The sequence below is a fragment of the Hyla sarda genome, chromosome 2 (genome assembly GCF_029499605.1).
Source record: "Hyla sarda isolate aHylSar1 chromosome 2, aHylSar1.hap1, whole genome shotgun sequence".
NCBI lineage: Eukaryota > Metazoa > Chordata > Amphibia > Anura > Hylidae > Hyla > Hyla sarda.
The window spans coordinates 497371342-497396044 of NC_079190.1; the positions used below are offsets into that span (position 1 = coordinate 497371342).

General features: G+C 47.3%; 1 protein-coding gene across 5 annotated transcripts in view; it reads left to right on the forward strand.

The window, feature by feature from the left end:
* ACP6 (acid phosphatase 6, lysophosphatidic) overlaps window positions 1-24703 on the forward strand; it is a 49777-nt gene that overhangs the window by 11528 nt on the left and 13546 nt on the right. For all 5 annotated transcript variants that reach the window (XM_056559755.1, XM_056559756.1, XM_056559757.1 and 2 more), the window contains exons 2-9: window positions 3546-3768; window positions 3910-4038; window positions 4106-4236; window positions 4323-4402; window positions 5229-5316; window positions 14511-14643; window positions 14930-15030; window positions 16409-16504. In XM_056559755.1, coding sequence (XP_056415730.1) covers window positions 3546-3768; window positions 3910-4038; window positions 4106-4236; window positions 4323-4402; window positions 5229-5316; window positions 14511-14643; window positions 14930-15030; window positions 16409-16504 — 981 coding nt within the window. The remainder of the gene's footprint in view (window positions 1-3545; window positions 3769-3909; window positions 4039-4105; window positions 4237-4322; window positions 4403-5228; window positions 5317-14510; window positions 14644-14929; window positions 15031-16408; window positions 16505-24703) is intronic.

Here is a 24703-nt window from a genome sequence, read left to right on the forward strand (position 1 = left end):
GATACACTATAACCTGGCACTAGATGCACTATAACCTGGCACTAGATGCACTATAACCTGGCACTAGATACACTATAACCTGGCACTAGATACACTATAACCTGGCACTAGATGCATTATAACCTGGCACTAGATGCATTATAACCTGGCACTAGATGCATTATAACCTGGCACTAGATGCATTATAACCTGGCACTAGATGCACTATAACCTGGCACTAGATGCACTATAACCTGGCACTAGATACATTATAACCTGGCACTAGATGCACTATAACCTGGCACTAGATGCACTATAACCTGGCACTAGATGCACTATAACCTGGCACTAGATGCACTATAACCTGGCACTAGATGCACTATAACCTGGCACTAGATGCACTATAACCTGGCACTAGATGCACTATAACCTGGCACTAGATGCACTATAACCTGGCACTAGATGCACTATAACCTGGCACTAGATGCACTATAACCTGGCACTAGATGCACTATAACCTGGCACTAGATGCACTATAACCTGGCACTAGATGCATTATAACCTGGCACTAGATGCACTATAACCTGGCACTAGAGGCACTATAACCTGGCACTAGAGGCACTATAACCTGGCACTAGATGCACTATAACCTGGCACTAGATGCACTATAACCTGGCACTAGATGCACTATAACCTGGCACTAGATGCACTATAACCTGGCACTAGATGCACTATAACCTGGCACTAGATGCACTATAACCTGGCACTAGAGGCACTATAACCTGGCACTAGATGCACTATAACCTGGCACTAGATGCACTATAACCTGGCACTAGATGCACTATAACCTGGCACTAGATGCACTATAACCTGGCACTAGATACACTATAACCTGGCACTAGATACACTATAACCTGGCACTAGATACACTATAACCTGGCACTAGATGCACTATAACCTGGCACTAGATGCACTATCGATTAGCATCAGCAAAACTTTCACCCAGTTGCTCTAGGACAAAGTTCTACATCTAATGGCTCTTGAATTGCAGCTAAACTACAACTCCCACAATGATCTAGGACATGCTGAGAGTTGTAACAACAAAAGATGGTTGGGGAACAATGGCCTAGGCCAGTGGTCTCCAACCTGCAGACCTCCAGATGTTGCAAAACTACAACTCCCAGCATGTACGGAACGTGACCGCCAAGTCCACTGATTCTAATGTGACACCGTAGTTCCGAATGCCGATAGAACGAGAGATGTACAACCCCCATCACGCCATCAGTGTTTTTCAACCAGGGTGCCTCCAGCTGTTGCGAAACTACAACTCCCAGCATGGCCGGACAGCCAACGGCTGTCCGGGCATGCTGGGAGTTGTAGTTTTGCAACATCTGGAGGTCCGCAGGTTGAAGACAACTGGCCTAGGACATGCTAGGAGTAGTAGTAGTAGCAACAGATGGAGAGCTACTAGTTGGAGAACACTTTCCTAAGACTAGCTGGGAGTTGTAGTAACTACTCCCAGCTAGTCTTAGGAACATGGCCTACACAGAGCCCATTCATTTAAATGTCTTTTTTCTGTAATGACTTGATAACACTATATGGATATATGGTTAAAGGGGTACTCCGGTGAAAAACTTTATTTATTTTTTTTTAAATGAACTGGTGCCAGAAAGTTAAACAGATTTGTAAATGACTTCTATTAAAAAATCTTAATCCTTTTATTATTTTTTAGCAGCTGTATGCTACAGAGAAAAATCTTTTCTTTTTGAATTTCTTTTTTGTCTTGACCACAGTGCTCTCTGCTGACACCTCTGTCCATGTCAGGAACTGTCCAGAGCAGCATAGGTTTGCTATGGGGATTTGACAGTTCCTGACACGTACAGAGGTGTCAGCAGAGAGCACTGTGGACAAAAAAGAAATTCAAATAATAAAGATTTTCCTCTGTAGCAAACAGCTGCTAAAATGTACTGGAAGGGTCAATATTTTTTAATAGAAGTAATTTACAAATCTGTTTAAAGGAGAACTCCGGAATAGGAAAATTATCGTCCATACTGCCGGCAGTAAAAAAAATAATAATAAACAGGTACATACCTACCTTCGTTCCCCCGGTGCCTCTGGTAACGGCTCCGGCCTCCGCCGCGATCCTCTTCCTGGCTGCCGGTGGTCGGCGAGTCACACTGCCGCTCAGCCTATCGCCGGCCGAGTCGGGACTTCGCTGCGGCCGGTGATTGGCTGAGCGCAGTATGACTCGCCGACCACCGGCAGCCAGGAAGAGGATCGTGGCAGAGACCGGAGTGGGTTACCGGAGGCACCAGGGGAGCGAGGGAATGTATGTATCTATTTATTTTTTTACTGCCGGCAGTATGGAGGATAACTTTCCTATTCCGGAGTTCTCCTTTAACTTTCTGGCACCAGTTCATTTAAAAAAAAAAAAACGTTTTCCACCCGAGTACCCCTTTAACTCTGAGGATCCACAGACAGAAAAGTAATAGACTTAGTAATGGATCTACAATCCTCTCCTATAGACCTGTCACACATTATGACCTGGGATCCACAACATGTCCTTCACCCTTATAATTCCAGGATCCTTATCACAATACCCTCATAACACCATGCATCTGCATATAATATCACCTACCATCATAAACTCCATGTACATTTTATATACCACCGCGTAGGTGGCAGCGAATGCCTGTGCAACTTGGATTTTTTGGGGCCTCGTATGGGGGGGGGGGGGATATCGGTCTATGGTTCAGTGGTTTTAATCCAGTCACTATGTGGTGGTAATGGTATTTGTCATGGTGTGGCAGTATTATTAGTAATATTGGTCTCAGTACACAGGATTTGGTCAGTAACAGTATGGCGGTAATATGTATGGTGATAATATTCCTCCTTGTATACTGGTATCATTGGTAATATTGGTCTTAGTATACAGGATTTGGTCAGTAACAATATGATGGTGATAATATTTCTACTTGTGTACTGGTATTATTGGTAATATTGGTCTCAGTATACAGGATTTGGTCAGTAACAGTATGATGGTGATAATATTTCTCCTTCTATACTGGTATTATTGGTAATATTGGTCTCAGTATGCAGGATTTAGTCAGTAACAGTATGATGGTAATATGTATGGTGATAATATTCCTCCTTGTATACTGGTATTATTTGTATTGGTCTCAGTATTCAGGATTTAATCAGTAACAGTGTAATGGTAATATGTATGGTGATAATATTTCTCCTTGTATACTGATATTATTGGTTTTGGTCTCTGTATACAGGATTTGGTCAGTAACAGTATAATGGTAATATGTATGGTGATAATACTCCTCCTTCCTCATTGAACTAAAGGGCGCTTGTCCTGTTTTAAAATATTTTCACAATGGTGGAGATAGTGGGCAGGCCCTGGGGGTGGACTTGGTGGCGGGCGGGGGAGGGCGCCCAGGCCTTGAGCTGTGTAAGAGGCCTCAGAATTCCTGATGGCAGCCCTGTTTATAATGTGTGTGTGTGTGTGTATGTATATATATAATTATTATTTGTGTCATTTCCCCCCCCCCCCCCCCCAGAACACACCGCCACTCGGTGCACACAATGAACATCTGGGCTCGCGCTGGACTCGTGGGCTCCATCTCTTACTACTTACACAAGAAGAGGACGGCACTTGCTGAGCTCGGAAGGGGTGCTGGGCAGCTGGGCACGGAGGACCGGGACTATGAGCTGAAGCTGGTACAGGTTGTCTATCGTCACGGAGCCCGGACCCCCCTGAAGCCCATCCCTCACAATGAACAGGTATGGTAGGATGTCTCCCCAGCAGTTGTAAAACTACAACTCCCAGCATGTCCTGACAGCCTTCGGCTGTCAGGGCATGCTGGGAGTTGTAGTTTTGCAACAATTGGACACCCACCTCACACAATGTCTTTTACTTTACAGGTAGAGTGGTCGCCAACTCTCCTGGTGACCCCAGAACACACCAACTTTACTTACACGGTGACAGATCTGGTTGGAGGACCCAAACCCCCCTCCCCGTTTGAGGAGCGATACAGATCTCACCAGCTGAAGGTAAATACGTGTATGCGCGTGCCCCCCGCCATGTCGGCACCCTGTGCTCACACCTTCTTCTCTCCAGGGTGGCACCTTTCCTGGGCAGCTCACCACTGTAGGGATGCAGCAGATGTTCTCCCTCGGGGCCAGGATGCGGAGGGACTACGTGGAAGAGCGCAAATTTCTCTCACCGGTTTTTCAGCCATCCGAGGTCTAGTAAGTGTCCAAAGATTGTACATCATGGAGGGATTTTGTATCCTGTATATATCAGGGATCTGATAAATATTCTCTTTATATTTCAGCGTCCGCTCCACTAACATAGTTCGTAATCTGGAGTCAACAAGGTGTTTACTGGCCGGACTGTACCAGCAGCAACAAGAAGGTGAGGGCAGAATAGTGAGTGCAGCTCTGGAGTATAATACAGGATATAACTCAGGATCAGTACAGGATAAGTAATGTAATGTATGTACACAGTGATCTCACCAGCAGAATAGTGAGTACAGCTCTGGAGTATAATACAGGATATAAATCAGGATCAGTACAGGATAAGTAATGTAATGTATGTACACAGTGATCTCACCAGCAGAATAGTGAGTACAGTTCTGGAGTATAATACAGGATATAACTCAGGATCAGTAATGTAATGTATGTACACAGTGACCTCACCAGCAGAATAGTGAGTACAGCTTTAGAGTATAATACAGGATATAACTCAGGATCAATACAGGATAAGTAATGTACACAGTGACCTCACCAGCAGAATAGTGAGTACAGCTCTGGAGTATAATACAGGATATAACTCAGGATCCATACAGGATAAGTAATGTATGTACACAGTGATCTCACCAGCAGAATAGTGAGTACAGCTCTGGAGTATAATACAGGATATAACTCAGGATCAGTACAGGATAAGTAATGTAATGTATGTACACAGTGACCCCACCAGCAGAATAGTGAGTGCAGCTCTGGAGTATAATACAGGATATAACTTAGGATCAGTGCAGGATAAGTAATGTAATGTATGTACACAGTGACCCCACCAGCAGAATAGTGAGTACAGCTCTGGAGTATAATACAGGATATAACTCAGGATCAGTACAGGATAAGTAATGTAATGTATGTACACAGTGACCTCACCAGCAGAATAGTGAGTGCAGCTCTGGAGTATAATTCAGTATCAGTAATGACTGTAATGACTTTTCTCATAGGACCTGTCACTATAGTAACATCTGATGCTGAAAGTGAAATCCTCTACCCCAACTATCAAGGCTGCAAGGGGCTAAAACATCTGACCAGGTGATGTCCCATGATACATTGTAGGTGACATTGGAACTGTTGTGTATGTTCAGAGACCTGGGGGAAGATTTATCAAAACCCGTCCAGAGGAAAAGTTGCCCATAGCAACCAATCAGATCGCGTCTTTCATTTTGCAGAGGCCTTGTTAAAAATGAAAGTAGTGATCTGATTGGTTGATATGGGCAACTCGGCAACTTTTCCTCTGGACGGGTTGTGATAAATCTCCCCCATTGTCTTTACAAATGACTTCTGATCAGTTCTTATCCTAGTGCTCCAGATATCCTGCTCTCTATATGAGATCGCACTTGTCAGCAGTACTTTAGGATGTAGATCACTTCTCCTCATAGTAAATCAATGGAAGTGCAATTCATTGGTGGTTTAAAGGGGTTCTCCAACAAACGGAAAAAAACAAACTCAGATAAGCATAGGACATTAACCTTCATCTATTATCTACTGTGACCTTTGTATCACCTGTACGTGGCTCCAATAAACCTTTTTGCCCTCCCACTTTTTCCCTTCCCCGCACATTGGCCCTTATTTACTAAGAGTGTTGTGTAGGTTTCTTTGTGGGTTTTAATTCCCTACAATTTATTTTCCACGGTATTTACTAAGGTTTCCCTACATTTTCCACTTTCCCTACATTTTGCTTTTTTTTTTTACCCATGTTCTGATCTGTCGGGTTTTACTCAGCTCAAATCCACCACATTTTATGTGGAAACCTTAGTAAATATGTTGGTTTTTTTTTGGGAAAATGTCGGGAACACGGCCCTTTTCGGAGACCACGCCCCCTTCCCCAGCGGCCACGCCCTTTTTTTTTTAGGGGTTTCTTAGCAAAATGGAGAGTTAGTTTGGGTTTTTTCAATTCTGGCGCAAATTCTGGCGCAGACAGAATTTCTGGTGCAATGTGACAGAATCTGGCGCACAACCCGACAAAACATGTCGGGTTTGCAATAGTAAATGAGGGCCACTGTCTATAAACTACAGGTCCCAGCATTCTTTGCTGTCGCTCTGGGCTCACTTCCTCCTACCTGCCCCAGTCACCTGACCTCCTTTTCTGCCCCAGTCACCTGACCAGCCCCAACGCTCGGAATGTTACTAAGCAACCATTCCCATCCTGATTTCATCTGCTGTACTATATAGAAATGATTCATAAAATGGGTGCAAAACTACAACTCCCAGCATTCCCAAAAAGTCAGTCCATCTTCTGGAGTTGAAGTTTTAAAGTTTTTAAACAGCTAAAGACACCCTTTTTGGGAAACACTGCTACATAGTATCAAATACAAAGTCCCCCATTCCAGGATAGAGCACCAATCACGAGGTCCGGTTAAAGGGTTATTCCAGGCAAAAAAACATTTTTTCCCCTATCCAAATGATAGGGGATAAGATGTCTGATCGCGGGGGGCCCGCTGCTGAGACCCGCCTGCGATCTCCCTGCTGCGGGTGCTGAATCTCCGGTTTCGTAAACCTCCGGGACTGGGGACGTGATGTCACGCCACGCCCCCTCCATTCATGTAACGCCCCCTCCCACCCATAGACATGAATGGAGGTGGTGTGGCGTGACGCCACGTCCCCAGTCCCGGAAACCCGAAAGTTTCAGAAACCGGAGATTCAGCACCCGCATAGAATGCGAGTGTGGAACGAAGATCACGGGGGGTATCAGCAGCAGCCCCCCACCCCCACCCCGCGATCAGACATCTTATCCCCTATCCTTTAGATAGGGGATAAAATGTTTTTGCCCGGAATACCCCTTTAAGCGCAGGCTAAAAAACTATTGCATCAGCATACAAATGCAACATTTCGGCTAGTGAGCCTTTCTCAAGCATAATACATACATAAATACAACAATCTTATAGAAGTAACAAATATACGTGATAGATGGAAATACAGGTGCACATAGAGCAGCATTATTCATTAAGCCAACCCTCCAAATTCAATAGGTTTAGACAGTGGTCATGTGACATAAGAGCTGTCAAGTATAAAAACATTCAAAATATGACATAAATACAGTGTGTTAAATCTAGACCAATTGGAGGGGCAGACAAGGGGGGACTCTATACAGTGCAGGTCTCTGATGACTTATAACTAACAGTAATTGATGTGATCGCAATAGATCCACGCTCCGTCCTTTCCGCTTGTAAACAATGGAAATGCGGCTGCGCAAAGGTCACACACGTGACTAAAAATACATCCATACACACATATGTATTTTTTTTCATACAAGTAATTGTGTGTATTAGATATAAAAATATTTTTATATAATATCAGTGTTTCCCAACCAGGGAGCCTCCAGCTGTTTCTACCTACAAACGCCAAAGGCATACCACTATATAACCCCAACACCAAAAATGATTCAAGGAATAAAGTATGTAAATATTGGATATTTTTATTATTTAAAATTTATATGAAAGAATATAAAGCATACATATAGATGGAATAAAAATGTATAAGTTTGTCATAGTAATAAAAAAATATATATATTAATGATAATATTATTTATAAAATACAATATAAAATAACCAGTGGATGCTGGGGAAAAGAAGAGATCCTGGTATAGTCAGCATTTGATAGGACTACTAGAATCAGAACAAAGGGTGTGTGAACAGAATAGCTGTATGTCGCTGCTATATATATATATATATATCTATATATTATATATATAGCAGTGACATACAGCTATTCTGTTCACACACCCTTTGTTCTGATTCTAGTAGTCCTATCAAATACTGACTATACCAGGATCTCTTCTTTTCCCTATATATATATATATATATGCCAAATGCCAACCAAATATATAAAATAATATATATTTCTGTGGAGAGACCCACACAGTAAAAAGTGCATACAAATAGATAATATCTCCCTTAATAGTGCACACAAGCATATCAATAAATGCAAAACAGAATAAAATAAAAAAATATGTGTGTGTGTGTGACCAGTGGAAAAATAAAGTGAACCAAGTATAGCAGCAACAGCAACAACTCCTAAATGAAGCCCTCTGTAAGTGAAATGCGTTGGAGGTTTGTTGTGGTGCTGGGGTGAGTCCTGGGCACTCGGGGATACCACCTGTTGCTGCTATGCTTAGTTCACTTTATTTTTCCACTGGTCATATTTTATAAATTTTTTTATATTTATATATTTTTTTTATGTTTTGCATTTATTGATATGCCTGTGTGCACTATTAAGGGAGATATTCTCTATTTGTATGCACTTTTTACTGTGTGGGTCTCTCCATAGAGAGATATATTCTTTTATATATTTGATTGGCATTTGGCACTTGGCATTTTTCTTGTATATATAGCAGCGACATACAGCTATTCTGTTCACACACCCTTTGTTCTGATTCTAGTAGTCCTATCAAATACTGACTATACCAGGATCTCTTCTTTTCCCCAGCATCCACTGGTCATTTTATATTGTATTTTATAAATATTATCATCATTAATAAATATATATATATAATTATTATTATTTTTTTTTAACTACTATGACAAACTTGTACATCAATGAATGGAAATTTCAGTTCATAGACCGTTTCAGTACCAGACGATGTAGCTAACTTCTCTTAGTAATAGAGATTAATATAAGTTCAGTTCATTTTCAGTTTCACTATTAGAGGATGTAGCTAACTTCTTCTAGCAATGAAAAACAGCAGACATGCAGTCTATTGGTGGTTTCAAAACAGAAGGACGTAGCTAACTTCTACCCCCGAGCAGTAGGAATCAATGGCATTTCAGTTCATTAACAGTTTCAGTACTAGAGGATGTAGCTAACTTCTCCTTGTAATAGCAATCAATGGAAGTTCAGGTCATTGGGGGGTTTCAGTACTAGAGGATGTAGCTAACTTCTCCTCCTTGTAATAGCAATCAATGGAAGTTCAGGTCATTGGGGGGTTTCAGTACTAGAGGATGTAGCTAACTTATCCCCCTTGTAATAGAAATGAATAGAAGTTCAGGTCATTGGTGGTTTCACTACTAGAGGATGTAGCTAACTTCTCCTCCTAGTAATAGAAATCAATGGAAGTTCAGGTCATTGGTGGTTTCACTACTAGAGGATGTAGCTAACTTCTCCTCCTTGTAATAGAAATGAATAGAAGTTCAGGTCATTGGTGGTTTCACTACTAGAGGATGTAGCTAACTTATCCCCCTTGTAATAGAAATGAATAGAAGTTCAGGTCATTGGTGGTTTCACTACTAGAGGATGTAGCTAACTTATCCTCCTTGTAATAGAAATGAATAGAAGTTCAGGTCATTGGTGGTTTCACTACTAGAGGATGTAGCTAACTTCTCCTCCTTGTAATAGAAATGAATAGAAGTTCAGGTCATTGGTGGTTTCACTACTAGAGGATGTAGCTAACTTCTCCTCCTTGTAATAGAAATGAATAGAAGTTCAGGTCATTGGGGGTTTCACTACTAGAGGATGTAGCTAACTTATCCCCCTTGTAATAGAAATGAATAGAAGTTCAGGTCATTGGTGGTTTCACTACTAGAGGATGTAGCTAACTTCTCTCTCTTGTAATAGAAATGAATAGAAGTTCAGGTCATTGGTGGTTTCACTACTAGAGGATGTAGCTAACTTCTCCTCCTTGTAATAGAAATGAATAGAAGTTCAGGTCATTGGTGGTTTCACTACTAGAGGATGTAGCTAACTTATCCCCCTTGTAATAGAAATGAATAGAAGTTCAGGTCATTGGTGGTTTCACTACTAGAGGATGTAGCTAACTTCTCTCTCTTGTAATAGAAATGAATAGAAGTTCAGGTCATTGGTGGTTTCACTACTAGAGGATGTAGCTAACTTCTCCTCCTTGTAATAGAAATCAATGGAAGTTCAAGTCATTGGTGGTTTCACTACTAGAGGATGTAGCTAACTTATCCTCCTAGTAATAGAAATGAATAGAAGTTCAGGTCATTGGTGGTTTCACTACTAGAGGATGTAGCTAACTTATCCTCCTAGTAATAGAAATCAGAGTTTATTGTTCATTGACGCGATGTAAAGCAAGAAATGTACACATCACTAGACAGACCTTACTTTATACCAGGGTGCCTCCAGCTGTTGCAAAACTACAACTCACAGCATGCCCGGACAGCCGTTGGCTGTCCGGGCATGCTGGGAGTTGTAGTTTTGCAACAGCTGGAGGCACCCTGGTTGTGAAACACTGTTTGATACAGATCAAGTAGTCCACGGCATCCTCTTGCAGTCTGTGTCCATAGGATTAAACAGTCCTATAAGAGCAATGTAACAGCGTTCAGCAGGAGGGTATGGTGAGAAGCAGGGGCATTAGGCTTGATAAATGCCCGTATGAGTTGAAGCGATGCAGTGTATGTGGCATGGAGGAATAAGAACAGCTCTGCTTATCATGGCAGCCGTCTGGTGAATGCTGATAGATCACTCCCATTACACCGCTCCTATATAGACAGTTTAAAGGGTAATGTGTGCACCTTGACCCACTATGTTGCTTTAAAGCCTGAACACAAAATCATGGCCGTCTACACCAATACAGCAGTGTTTAATGTTTGGCAGTGTAGGGCGGCCATACCACTGCACTTATGGGTAGTGTCAGGACTGGTTAGATCCCATATGCTCCTTTTTGTCCTGTCCCACCACCTTTTTCAGCTCGGGGCACACTTCAAAAATGTTATGCCCTAATAGTCTGTGGGCTCTGGGTGACTGCAGTCTATAGGGCTCTGGGTGACTGCAGTCTATAGGGCTCTGGGTGACTGCAGTCTATAGGGCTCTGGGGGACTGCAGTCTATAGGGCTCTGGGGGACTGCAGTCTATAGGGCTCTGGGGGACTGCAGTCTATAGGGCTCTGGGGGACTGCAGTCTATAGGGCTCTGGGGGGCTGCAGTCTATAGGGCTCTGGGGGGGCTGCAGTCTATAGGGCTCTGGGGGGCTGCAGTCTATAGGGCTCTGGGGGACTGCGGTCTATAGGGCTCTGGGGGACTGCGGTCTATAGGGCTCTGGGGGACTGCGGTCTATAGGGCTCTGGGGGACTGCGGTCTATAGGGCTCTGGGGGACTGCGGTCTATAGGGCTCTGGGGGACTGCGGTCTATAGGGCTCTGGGGGACTGCGGTCTATAGGGCTCTGGGGGACTGCGGTCTATAGGGCTCTGGGGGACTGCGGTCTATAGGGCTCTGGGGGACTGCGGTCTATAGGGCTCTGGGGGACTGCGGTCTATAGGGCTCTGGGGGACTGCGGTCTATAGGGCTCTGGGGGACTGCGGTCTATAGGGCTCTGGGGGACTGCGGTCTATAGGGCTCTGGGGGACTGCGGTCTATAGGGCTCTGGGGGACTGCGGTCTATAGGGCTCTGGGGGACTGCGGTCTATAGGGCTCTGGGGGACTGCGGTCTATAGGGCTCTGGGGGACTGCGGTCTATAGGGCTCTGGGGGACTGCGGTCTATAGGGCTCTGGGGGACTGCGGTCTATAGGGCTCTGGGGGACTGCGGTCTATAGGGCTCTGGGGGACTGCGGTCTATAGGGCTCTGGGGGGCTGCGGTCTATAGGGCTCTGGGGGGCTGCGGTCTATAGGGCTCTGGGGGGCTGCGGTCTATAGGGCTCTGGGGGGCTGCGGTCTATAGGGCTCTGGGGGGCTGCGGTCTATAGGGCTCTGGGGGGCTGCGGTCTATAGGGCTCTGGGGGGCTGCGGTCTATAGGGCTCTGGGGGGCTGCGGTCTATAGGGCTCTGGGGGGCTGCGGCCTATAGGGCTCTGGGGGGCTGCGGTCTATAGGGCTCTGGGGGGCTGCGGTCTATAGGGCTCTGGGGGGCTGCGGCCTATAGGGCTCTGGGGGGCTGCGGCCTATAGGGCTCTGGGGGGGCTGCGGCCTATAGGGCTCTGGGGGGGCTGCGGCCTATAGGGCTCTGGGGGGGCTGCGGCCTATAGGGCTCTGGGGGGGCTGCGGCCTATAGGGCTCTGGGGGGGCTGCGGCCTATAGGGCTCTGGGGGGGCTGCGGCCTATAGGGCTCTGGGGGGGCTGCGGCCTATAGGGCTCTGGGGGGGCTGCGGCCTATAGGGCTCTGGGGGGGCTGCAGCCTATAGGGCTCTGGGGGGGCTGCAGCCTATAGGGCTCTGGGGGGGCTGCAGCCTATAGGGCTCTGGGGGGGCTGCAGCCTATAGGGCTCTGGGGGGGCTGCAGCCTATAGGGCTCTGGGGGGGCTGCAGCCTATAGGGCTCTGGGGGGGCTGCAGCCTATAGGGCTCTGGGGGGGCTGCAGCCTATAGGGCTCTGGGGGGGCTGCAGCCTATAGGGCTCTGGGGGGGCTGCAGCCTATAGGGCTCTGGGGGGGCTGCAGTCTTTTTTTCTCCCCTATTAGTTTTTTATTGTTCCTTTTGAGTTAAGAAAAGAGGAAATAGTTCTATAATCATTTGTCAGATGGATGATGTGCAACAAAGAAACCACAGTCGTGCCCTCCAGACCACAAAGAAACCACATGCTATTCCTGACCTGTAAATAGACTGTAGCGGTATGAGGGCCTGCGCTGTGAATGGACTGTAGTGGTATGAGGGTCTATCCTGTGAATGGACTGTAGTGGTATGAGGGCCTGCACTGTGAATAGACTGTAGTGGTATGAGGGTCGGTCCTGTGAATGGACTGTAGTGGTATGAGGACCTGCGCTGTGAATAGACTGTAGTAGTATGAGGGCCTGCACTGTGAATAGACTGTAGTGGTATGAGGGTCGGTCCTGTGAATGGACTGTAGTGGTATGAGGGTCGGTCCTGTGAATGGACTGTAGTGGTATGAGGGCCTGAGCTGTGAATGGACTGTAGTGGTATGAGGGCTTGCACTGTGAATGGACTGTAGTAGTATGAGGGTCTGAACTGTGAATAGACTGTAGTGGTATGAGGGTCCGTCCTGTGAATGGACTGTAGTGGTATGAGGGTCGGTCCTGTGAATGGACTGTAGTGGTATGAGGGCCTGTGCTGTGAATAGACTGCAGTGGTATGAGGGTCCGTCCTGTGAATGGACTGTAGTGGTATGAGGGCCTGTGCTGTGAATGGACTGTAGTAGTATGAGGGTCTGCACTGTGAATAGACTGTAGTGGTATGAGGGTCGGTCCTGTGAATGGACTGTAGTGGTATGAGGGCCTGAGCTGTGAATGGACTGTAGTGGTATGAGGGCCTGTGCTGTGAATGGACTGTAGTAGTATGAGGGTCTGCACTGTGAATAGACTGTAGTGGTATGAGGGTCCGTCCTGTGAATGGACTGTAGTGGTATGAGGGCCTGAGCTGTGAATGGACTGTAGTGGTATGAGGGCCTGTGCTGTGAATGGACTGTAGTAGTATGAGGGTCTGCACTGTGAATAGACTGTAGTGGTATGAGGGTCCGTCCTGTGAATGGACTGTAGTGGTATGAGGGCCTGCATTGTGAATGGACTGTAGTGGTATGAGGGCCTGCGCTGTGAATGGACTGTAGCGGTATGAGGGTCCGTCCTGTGAATGGACTGTAGCGGTATGAGGGTCGGTCCTGTGAATGGACTGTAGCGGTATGAGGGTCGGTCCTGTGAATGGACTGTAGTGGTATGAGGGCCTGTGCTGTGAATGGACTGTAGTGGTATGAGGGTCGGTCCTGTGAATGGACTGTAGTGGTATGAGGGCCTGCACTGTGAATGGACTGTAGTGGTATGAGGGTCCGTCCTGTGAATGGACTGTAGCGGTATGAGGGTCGGTCCTGTGAATGGACTGTAGTGGTATGAGGGTCCGTCCTGTGAATGGATTGTAGCGGTATGAGGGTCGGTCCTGTGAATGGACTGTAGTAGTATGAGGGCCTGCACTGTGAATGGACTGTAGTGGTATGAGGGTCCGTCCTGTGAATGGACTGTAGTGGTATGAGGGTCGGTCCTGTGAATGGACTGTAGTAGTATGAGGGCTTGTGCTGTGAATGGACTGTAGTGGTATGAGGGTCGGTCCTGTGAATGGACTGTAGCGGTATAAGAGCTGTTGCAGTGCATGGACTGTAGCAGTAGGAAGATGTTAGAGTAAATGATCTTGAAAGATGTTGCCCGGGGGATTACAAAAAAGGGTTCTATCCATTGGCCTTGTCTAGTAGTGCAACATTTAAGTACATGGGTTTGATCTCCAGTACCAGACACAGCCCATGGATAGGAGAGGCGCCGTAGATCCTCTTTGCCCCCTTTCCCCGTTTGTCTGGCACACATGTTCTATGCAGGTCTGACGTTAGGCGCTTTGCTCCCCCTAGTGGCCGGATGTCTCGCGCCTCCTCTCAGCCGGGAATGACTGATGAACTGAAGAAACTTCAGCAGGAGCTTAATATCGATGACGCAAAGCATGTGGACTTCTTCCTGCTGCTGGACAACCTGCTGGCCGAACAGGTCAGGATGCCGTGCTCGGGGGTGGTCGTAATCAATTAGTCAACTAGCGCCACCATGTGGAGCAAAAATGTGATATTTTTTTTAGGGAAAATGATCCAACAGAGCAGTATTTCCCAACTTATGGCTCGCCAGCTGTTGCAAAACTACAACTCCTAGCATGCCCTGACAGCCGAAGGCTGTCAGGGCATGCTGGGGGTTGTAGTTTTGCAACAGGGCAGAACCACTGGTTGGGGTAACATCGGGGTAGAAGATTGAGTGATGTAACAGAGCTGTATCGCACCTACAGGTACACGGCTTCCCGTTCTCCCTACAGTATGAAAACCACCTGCAGCAGTCCGAGCAGAGAGCCATCGATATTGTGTCTTACATAATGGGAGCCGATAACAGGTACGTATGTGAGAATCAATATAAGATCTATATGATAGCGCCCTCTAGCTGCAGAGCAGACACAAACCACGAATATCAAAACATTAAAGAAAGTCTGTGTTTGTTTGTTTTTTGCCCATATCATGCCCACTCAAAATCACTAGTCCTACAGCACCATCTATTTTATTCCAGCACAGCTTCATCCATGCAGTCCCCCCCCCCCTGTAACTGGGTTATGTGTTCACCACTCTGACCCAAAGGAAATCACAGTGCTTAATATGTCAGAGGAAGTGGTCTGTCCGGTGCTGGCTCAGCTGACTTCCTGTGAACTACAGAATATCACCTACTAGATCCCTCAGGGCAGCTCCTAGACTCCACCCCTCCCAGCTCTGTCTGTATACTGCTGTGCAAATTCATCCGCCCCTGTGTCACTTAATTCCCGTTGTGCCATTTCATTCCCCCTTTATTTACCTGTGCCACTTTATTCTCCATGTGCCCTCTGACACATCATCCCTCCCCTCACCCCTTGTGCCAAATCACTTTTCCCCTTCTCTCCGCCCCTGTTGTTCTTCTTACCTGGCCAGCAGGCTCAGGGGCAGGGGCTCTTAGCGCATATTAGGTTCTCCTGACGTCCTCTGTGCTCCTCTCACTGAAAGGCTGTGAGCAGAATAATGTTGACGTACAGAGTCAGGTCTCCTGGGAGCCCGGCCCCTTGCTGGGGTATTGGCTGTAACCCCCCGCCCAAACCCCCGCCCCCCGAAGGTGGCCCTGTGTGCAAGGTAGGGCCGACACATTAGCCTGGTTGTTTCCAATTGGGAGGGTGCAAATACATTAAAGGGGTACACTGCCCATAGACATCTTGTCCCCATAACCCCTCCCCTTGCGATCTCCCTGTAGCACCCAGCTGCAGCGCTGGAAGCTCGTGATGTCACGCCCACGCCCCCCTCCATAGACGTCACAGGGGGGCGGGGCCGTGACGTCACGAGCCTCCGGAGCCGCATCAATAGTCATCCAGCAAGGAGCAAGTTCGCTCCGTGCACCGGATGACTAGGGTGCTGCAGCCGAGATCGTGGGGGGTCCTAGCGGCGGGACCCTCGCAGTCAGACATCTTGTCCCCTATCCTTTGGATAGGATGTCTAGTGGCGGAGTACCCCTTTAAGTCTTATGGGACTTGGCCATGGAATAAAAAACTGGCTGCTATTGGGTGGTGTCCTCTACTGGAGATTTTACTGTAGTCGTTATATTCCTACCCCGAGGATATGTTCACACTTTGCTTTTTATTTTTGCACAGTTTTTTTAATGTGATTTTTCTGACATCCAAGGAGAATTGCGCGATTTTACTGCAGTTGCACGAATTGCGAAACTTTACTGCACAAAATATCTGTTTTTTGATTTGCAGAGATGTTCTGAAGCTGAGCATCGGGCCCTTCCTGTACGCTCTACAGAGCAACATGCTGGAGACGGCGAAACGTTCTGCGGAGGACACACAGGCCAGGTATACAGGTCACATGTTACACAGCCCAGGTATACAGGTCACATGTTACACACACAGCCCAGGTATACAGGTCACATGTTACACACACAGCCCAGGTATACAGGTCACATGTGACACACACAGGCCAGGTATACAGGTCACATGTTACACACACAGCCCAGGTATACAGGTCACATGTGACACACACAGCCCAGGTATACAGGTCACATGTTACACACACACAGCCCAGGTATACAGGTCACATGTGACACAGCCCAGGTATACAGGTCACATGTTACACACACAGCCCAGGTATACAGGTCACATGTTACACACACAGCCCAGGTATACAGGTCACATGTGACACACACAGGCCAGGTATACAGGTCACATGTTACACACACAGCCCAGGTATACAGGTCACATGTGACACACACATAGCCCAGGTATACAGGTCACATGTGACACACACAGCCCAGGTATACAGGTCACATGTTACACACACAGCCCAGGTATACAGGTCACATGTTACACACACAGCCCAGGTATACAGGTCACATGTTACACAGCCCAGGTATACAGGTCACATGTTACACACAGCCCAGGTATACAGGTCACATGTTACACACACACAGCCCAGGTATACAGGTCACATGTGACACACACAGCCCAGGTATACAGGTCACATGTTACACACACAGCCCAGGTATACAGGTCACATGTTACACACACAGCCCAGGTATACAGGTCACATGTTACACAGCCCAGGTATACAGGTCACATGTTACACACAGCCCAGGTATATAGGTCACATGTTACACACACAGCCCAGGTATATAGGTCACATGTGACACACACAGCCCAGGTATACAGATCACATGTGACACACACAGCCCAGGTATATAGGTCACATGTGGCACACACAGCCCAGGTATACAGGTCACATGTTACACACACAGCCCAGATATACAGGTCACATGTGACACAGCCCAGGTATACAGGTCACATGTGACACAGCCCAGGTATACAGGTCACATGTTACACAGCCCAGGTATACAGGTCACATGTTATACACACAGCCCAGGTATACAGGTCACATGTTACACACACACAGCCCAGGTATACAGGTCACATGTTACACACACAGGCCAGGTATACAGGTCACACATTACACACACACAGCCCAGGTATACAGGTCACATGTTACACACACAGCCCAGGTATACAGGTCACATGTTACACACACAGCCCAGGTATACAGGTCACATGTTACACACACACAGCCCAGGTATACAGGTCACATGTTACACACACAGCCCAGGTATACAGGTCACATGTTACACACACACAGCCCATGTATACAGGTCACATGTGACACACACAGGCCAGGTATACAGGTCAGATGTGACACACACAGCCCAGGTATACAGGTCACATGTTACACACACACAGCCCAGGTATACAGGTCACATGTGACACACATAGCCCAGGTATACAGGTCACATGTTACACAGCCCAGGTATACAGGTCACATGTTACACACACAGCCCAGGTATACAGGTCACATGTTACACACACAGCCCAGGTATACAGGTCACATGTTACACAGCCCAGGTATACAGGTCACATGTTACACACACAGCCCAGGTATACAGGTCACATGTGACACACACAGCCCAGGTATACAGGTCACATGTGACACACAAAGCCCAGGTATACAGGTCACATGTGACACAGCCCAGGTATACAGGTCACATGTTACACAGCCCAGGTATACAGGTCACATGTTATATACACACAGCCCAGGTATACAGGTCACATGTTACACACACACACAGGCCAGGTATACAGGTCACACATTACACACACACAGCCCAGGTATACAGGTCACATGTTACACACACACACAGCCCAGGTATACAGGTCACATGTGACACACACAGCCCAGGTATACAGGTCACATGTGACACACAAAGCCCAGGTATACAGATCACATGTGACACACACAGCCCAGGTATATAGGTCACATGTGACACACACAGCCCAGGTATACAGGTCACATGTTACACACACAGCCCAGGTATACAGGTCACATGTTACACACACAGCCCAGGTATACAGGTCACATGTGACACAGCCCAGGTATACAGGTCACATGTTACACAGCCCAGGTATACAGGTCACATGTTATACACACAGCCCAGGTATACAGGTCACATGTTACACACACACACACACAGCCCAGGTATACAGGTCACATGTTACACACACACACACAGGCCAGGTATACAGGTCACACATTACACACACACAGCCCAGGTATACAGGTCACATGTGACACACACAGGCCAGGTATACAGGTCACATGTTACACACACAGCCCAGGTATACAGGTCACATGTTACACACACAGCCCAGGTATACAGGTCACAAGTGACACACACAGCCCAGGTATACAGGTCACAAGTGACACACACAGCCAAGGTATACAGGTCACATGTTACACAGCCCAGGTATACAGATCACATGTTACACACACACAGCCCAGGTATACAGGTCACATGTTACACACACACAGCCCAGGTATACAGGTCACATGTGACACACACAGCCCAGGTATACAGGTCACATGTTACACACACACAGCCCAGGTATACAGGTCACATGTTACACACACACAGCCCATTTATACAGGTCACATGTTACACACACAGCCCAGGTATACAGGTCACAAGTTACACACACAGCCCAGGTATACAGGTCACAAGTTACACACACAGCCCAGGTATACAGGTCACATGTGACACACACAGCCCAGGTATACAGGTCACATGTGACACACACAGCCCAGGTATACAGGTCACATGTTACACACACAGCCCAGGTATACAGGTCACATGTTACACACACACACACAGCCCAGGTATACAGGTCACATGTTACACACACACACACACAGCCCAGGTATACAGGTCACAAGTGACACACACAGCCCCGGTATACAGGTCACATGTTACACACACACAGCCCAGGTATACAGGTCACATTTTACACACACAGCCCAGGTATACAGGTCACATGTGACACACACAGCCCAGGTATACAGGTCACACGTGACACACACAGCCCAGGTATACAGGTCACACGTTACACACACACACAGCCCAGGTATACAGGTCACACATTACACACACACAGCCCAGGTATACAGGTCACCTGTTACACACACAGCCCAGATATACAGGTCACGTGTGACACACACACAGCCCAGGTATACAGGTCACATGTTACACACACACACACACACAGCCCAGGTATACAGGTCACATGTTACACACACACGGCCCAGGTATACAGGTCACATGTGACACACACAGCCCAGGTATACAGGTCACACATTACACACACACAGCCCAGGTATACAGGTCACATGTTACACACACAGCCCAGGTATACAGGTCACATGTGACACACACACAGCCCAGGTATACAGGTCACATGTTACACACACAGGCCAGGTATACAGGTCACATGTTACACACACAGCCCAGGTATACAGGTCACATGTTACACACACACACACAGCCCAGGTATACAGGTCACATGTGACACACACAGCCCAGGTATACAGGTCACATGTGACACACACAGCCCAGGTATACAGGTCACATGTTACACACACAGCCCAGGTATACAGGTCACATGTTACACACACACACACACAGCCCAGGTATACAGGTCACAAGTGACACACACAGCCCGGGTATACAGGTCACATGTTACACACACACAGCCCAGGTATACAGGTCACATTTTACACACACAGCCCAGGTATACAGGTCACATGTGACACACACAGCCCAGGTATACAGGTCACACGTGACACACACAGCCCAGGTATACAGGTCACACGTTACACACACACACAGCCCAGGTATACAGGTCACACGTTACACACACACACAGCCCAGGTATACAGGTCACACATTACACACACAGCCCAGGTATACAGGTCACATGTTACACACACAGGCCAGGTATACAGGTCACACGTTACACACACACAGCCCAGGTATACAGGTCACATGTGACACACACAGCCCAGGTATACAGGTCACACATTACACACACACAGCCCAGGTATACAGGTCACATGTTACACACACAGGCCAGGTATACAGGTCACATGTGACACACACACATCCCAGGTATACAGGTCACATGTTACACACACAGGCCAGGTATACAGGTCACATGTTACACACACAGCCCAGGTATACAGGTCACATGTGACACACACAGCCCAGGTATACAGGTCACATGTTACACACACACAGGCCAGTTATACAGGTCACATGTTACACACACAGCCCAGGTATACAGGTCACATGTGACACACAAAGCCCAGGTATACAGGTCACATGTGACACACACAGCCCAGGTATACAGGTCACATGTTACACACACACAGGCCAGTTATACAGGTCACATGTTACACACACAGCCCAGGTATACAGGTCACATGTGACACACAAAGCCCAGGTATACAGGTCACATGTGACACACACAGCCCAGGTATACAGGTCACATGTTACACACACACACACACAGCCCAGGTATACAGGTCACATGTTACACGCACACACACACAGCCCAGGTATACAGGTCACACGTGACACACACAGCCCAGGTATACAGGTCACATGTTACACACACAGCCCAGGTATACAGGTCACACGTGACACACACAGCCCAGGTATACAGGTCACACGTTACACACACAGCCCAGGTATACAGGTCACACGTTACACACACAGCCCAGGTATACAGGTCACATGTGACACACACAGCCCAGGTATAAAGGTCACATGTTACACACACACAGCCCAGGTATACAGGTCACATGTGACACACACAGGCCAGGTATACAGGTCACATGTGACACACAAAGCCCAGGTATACAGGTCACATGTGACACACAAAGCCCAGGTATACAGGTCACATTTTACACACACACAGCCCAGGTATACAGGTCTCATGTTACACACACAGGCCAGGTATACAGGTCACATGTTACACACACACAGCCCAGGTATACAGGTCACATGTTACACACACACAGCCCAGGTATACAGGTCACATGTTACACACACAGGCCAGGTATACAGGTCACACGTTACACACACAGCCCAGGTATACAGGTCACATGTGACACACACAGCCCAGGTATACAGGTCACATGTTACACACACACACACACACAGGCCAGGTATACAGGTCACATGTTACACACACAGCCCAGGTATACAGGTCACATGTGAAACACACAGCCCAGGTATACAGGTCACATGTTGCACACACAGCCCAGGTATACAGGTCACATGTTACACACACAGCCCAGGTATACAGGTCACACGTTACACACACAGCCCAGGTATACAGGTCACATGTGACACACACACAGCCCAGGTGTACAGGTCACATGTTACACAGCCCAGGTATACAGGTCACATGTTACACACACACAGCCCAGATATACAGGTCACATGTTACACACACAGCCCAGGTATACAGGTCACATGTTGCACACACACACACAGCCCAGGTATACAGGTCACATGTTACACACACAGCCCAGGTATACAGGTCACATGTTACACACACAGCCCAGGTATACAGGTCACACGTGACACACACAGCCCAGGTATACAGGTCACACGTTACACACACAGCCCAGGTATACAGGTCACACGTTACACACACAGCCCAGGTATACAGGTCACATGTGACACACACAGCCCAGGTATAAAGGTCACATGTTACACACACACAGCCCAGGTATACAGGTCACATGTGACACACACATCCCAGGTATACAGGTCACATGTGACACACACACACATCCCAGGTATACAGGTCACATGTGACACACACACACAGCCCAGGTATACAGGTCACATGTGACACACAAAGCCCAGGTATACAGGTCACATGTGACACACAAAGCCCAGGTATACAGGTCACATTTTACACACACACAGCCCAGGTATACAGGTCTCATGTTACACACACACACAGCCCAGGTATACAGGTCACATGTGACACAGCCCAGGTATACAGGTCACATGTTACACACACAGGCCAGGTATACAGGTCACATGTTACACACACACAGGCCAGGTATACAGGTCACATGTTACACACACAGGCCAGGTATACAGGTCACACGTTACACACACAGCCCAGGTATACAGGTCACATGTGACACACACAGCCCAGGTATGCAGGTCACATGTTACACACACAGCCCAGGTATACAGGTCACATGTTACACACACACACACACAGCCCAGGTATACAGGTCACATGTGAAACACACAGCCCAGGTATACAGGTCACATGTTGCACACACAGCCCAGGTATACAGGTCACATGTTACACACACAGCCCAGGTATACAGGTCACATGTTACATTGTATGGAAACATACATATACACCGATCAGCTGTAACATTAGAACCATGGACAAGTGAGGGGAATATCACGGATTATCTGGGGACAATGGCGTCTGTCAGGGGTTGGATGTATCAGGCAGCAAATGGTCAATTCTAGAAGTTGATGATAGGAGGGAAAATGGGGCAAGTGTAAGGATCTGAGCCACTGTGACAAGAGCCGAATAGTGATCTGCAGACCAATGGGTCTCCAGAGTGCCCGGTCTTGAGGGGTGTCCCCGGTATGTAGGGGTTAGTACTCACCAAAAGGGTCCAAGGAAGAGCGACCAAGGACATGGCCATAGGGGCAAAGCCCTATCGATGTGTATGTGGTGGAGGCTAGCCCTTCTGGCTCAATTTTGTTAAGAGTCGAGGAAAGTGCAAGAAAAAGTGCAAACGTGTCACACTAAAAGAAAACGTGCACAAAGGATGCAGTATTGATAGGATACGGTATAGATAAGCCCTTCTCCAAACCTACCCTTCACCTCCGGGTCAAAAGGCACCTGCAAGGATCCAGGTTCGATGCCCCTTTTTGCCAAAGCTACTAAAGGGCCACAAATGCACCTGGCTTCAACCTAGGTGTTAACCAAGGTATCTGGCAGCCATGGCATCTCGACCGAAGCCAAGATGCCCAGGGCCTGATCCCACAGAGGAGCTGCTGAAAAGCAAACTGCTGAAAAAGTTCCTGCTGTCGATGATAGAAAGGAGTCCGATCACACAGGACAACACAGCTTGTTGTGTATGGGGCCAAGCTGACCAGAGCATCCATGTTGACCCCTGTCTACCACCAACACCAAAGTGTCTACAATGGGCATCAGAACTGAAGCAAGGAGTAATGGATGAAGGTGCTTGGCCTGATGGATGACGTTCTTCATCGTGTGGACGGCCGCGTGCGTCACTTACCTGGGGAAGAAATGGCACCAGGATGCATTATGGGAAGAAGACAAGATGGCGGGTGCAGTGTGATGGACAATGTTCTGCTGGAAACCTTGTGTAATGGCATCATGTGGAGGTCACTGTGACACCTACCATCTACCCAACCATTGTACAAGCCAAGTTCTTTCATGTAAAGCAGCGGGACCCCCTTATGGCAGTGGCCTTTTTCAGCAGGATAATGCCCCCCCGGCCAAACTGCAAACAGTGTCCAGGATGGAGGAACCAGACAAAGAGATGAAGGTGGTGACTCGGAATCCAGATTCCCTAGATCTCATCCGATCGATCATCCGTGGGATGTGCTGAAGTCCCACCTATGGAGGCCGCACCTCACACCTTATAGGACCAGATAGCACAAGGCTATGGAGTCTGGGCCTCGGTGGTTTTAAAGGAGTACTCCGGTAAAAAAAACCTTTTTTTTATTTTGTATTTTTTTTTTTTTTTTTTTAATCAACTGGTGCCAGAAAGTTAAACAGATTTGTAAATTACTTCAATTAAAAAAAAATCTTAATCCTTCCAGTACTTATTAGCTGCTGAATACCACAGAGGAAATTCTTTTCTTTTTGGAACACAGAGCTCTCTGCTGACATCACGAGCACAGTGCTCTCTGCTGACATCTCTGTCCATTTTAGGAACTGTCCAGAGCAGCATATGATGTTTTCTATGGGGATATTCTCCTACTCTGTACAGTTCCTAAAATGGACAGAGGTGTTAGCAGAGAGCACTGTGGTCGTGATGTCAGCAGAGAGCTCTGTGTTCCAAAAAGGAAAAAAAATTCCTCTGTAGTATTCAGCAGC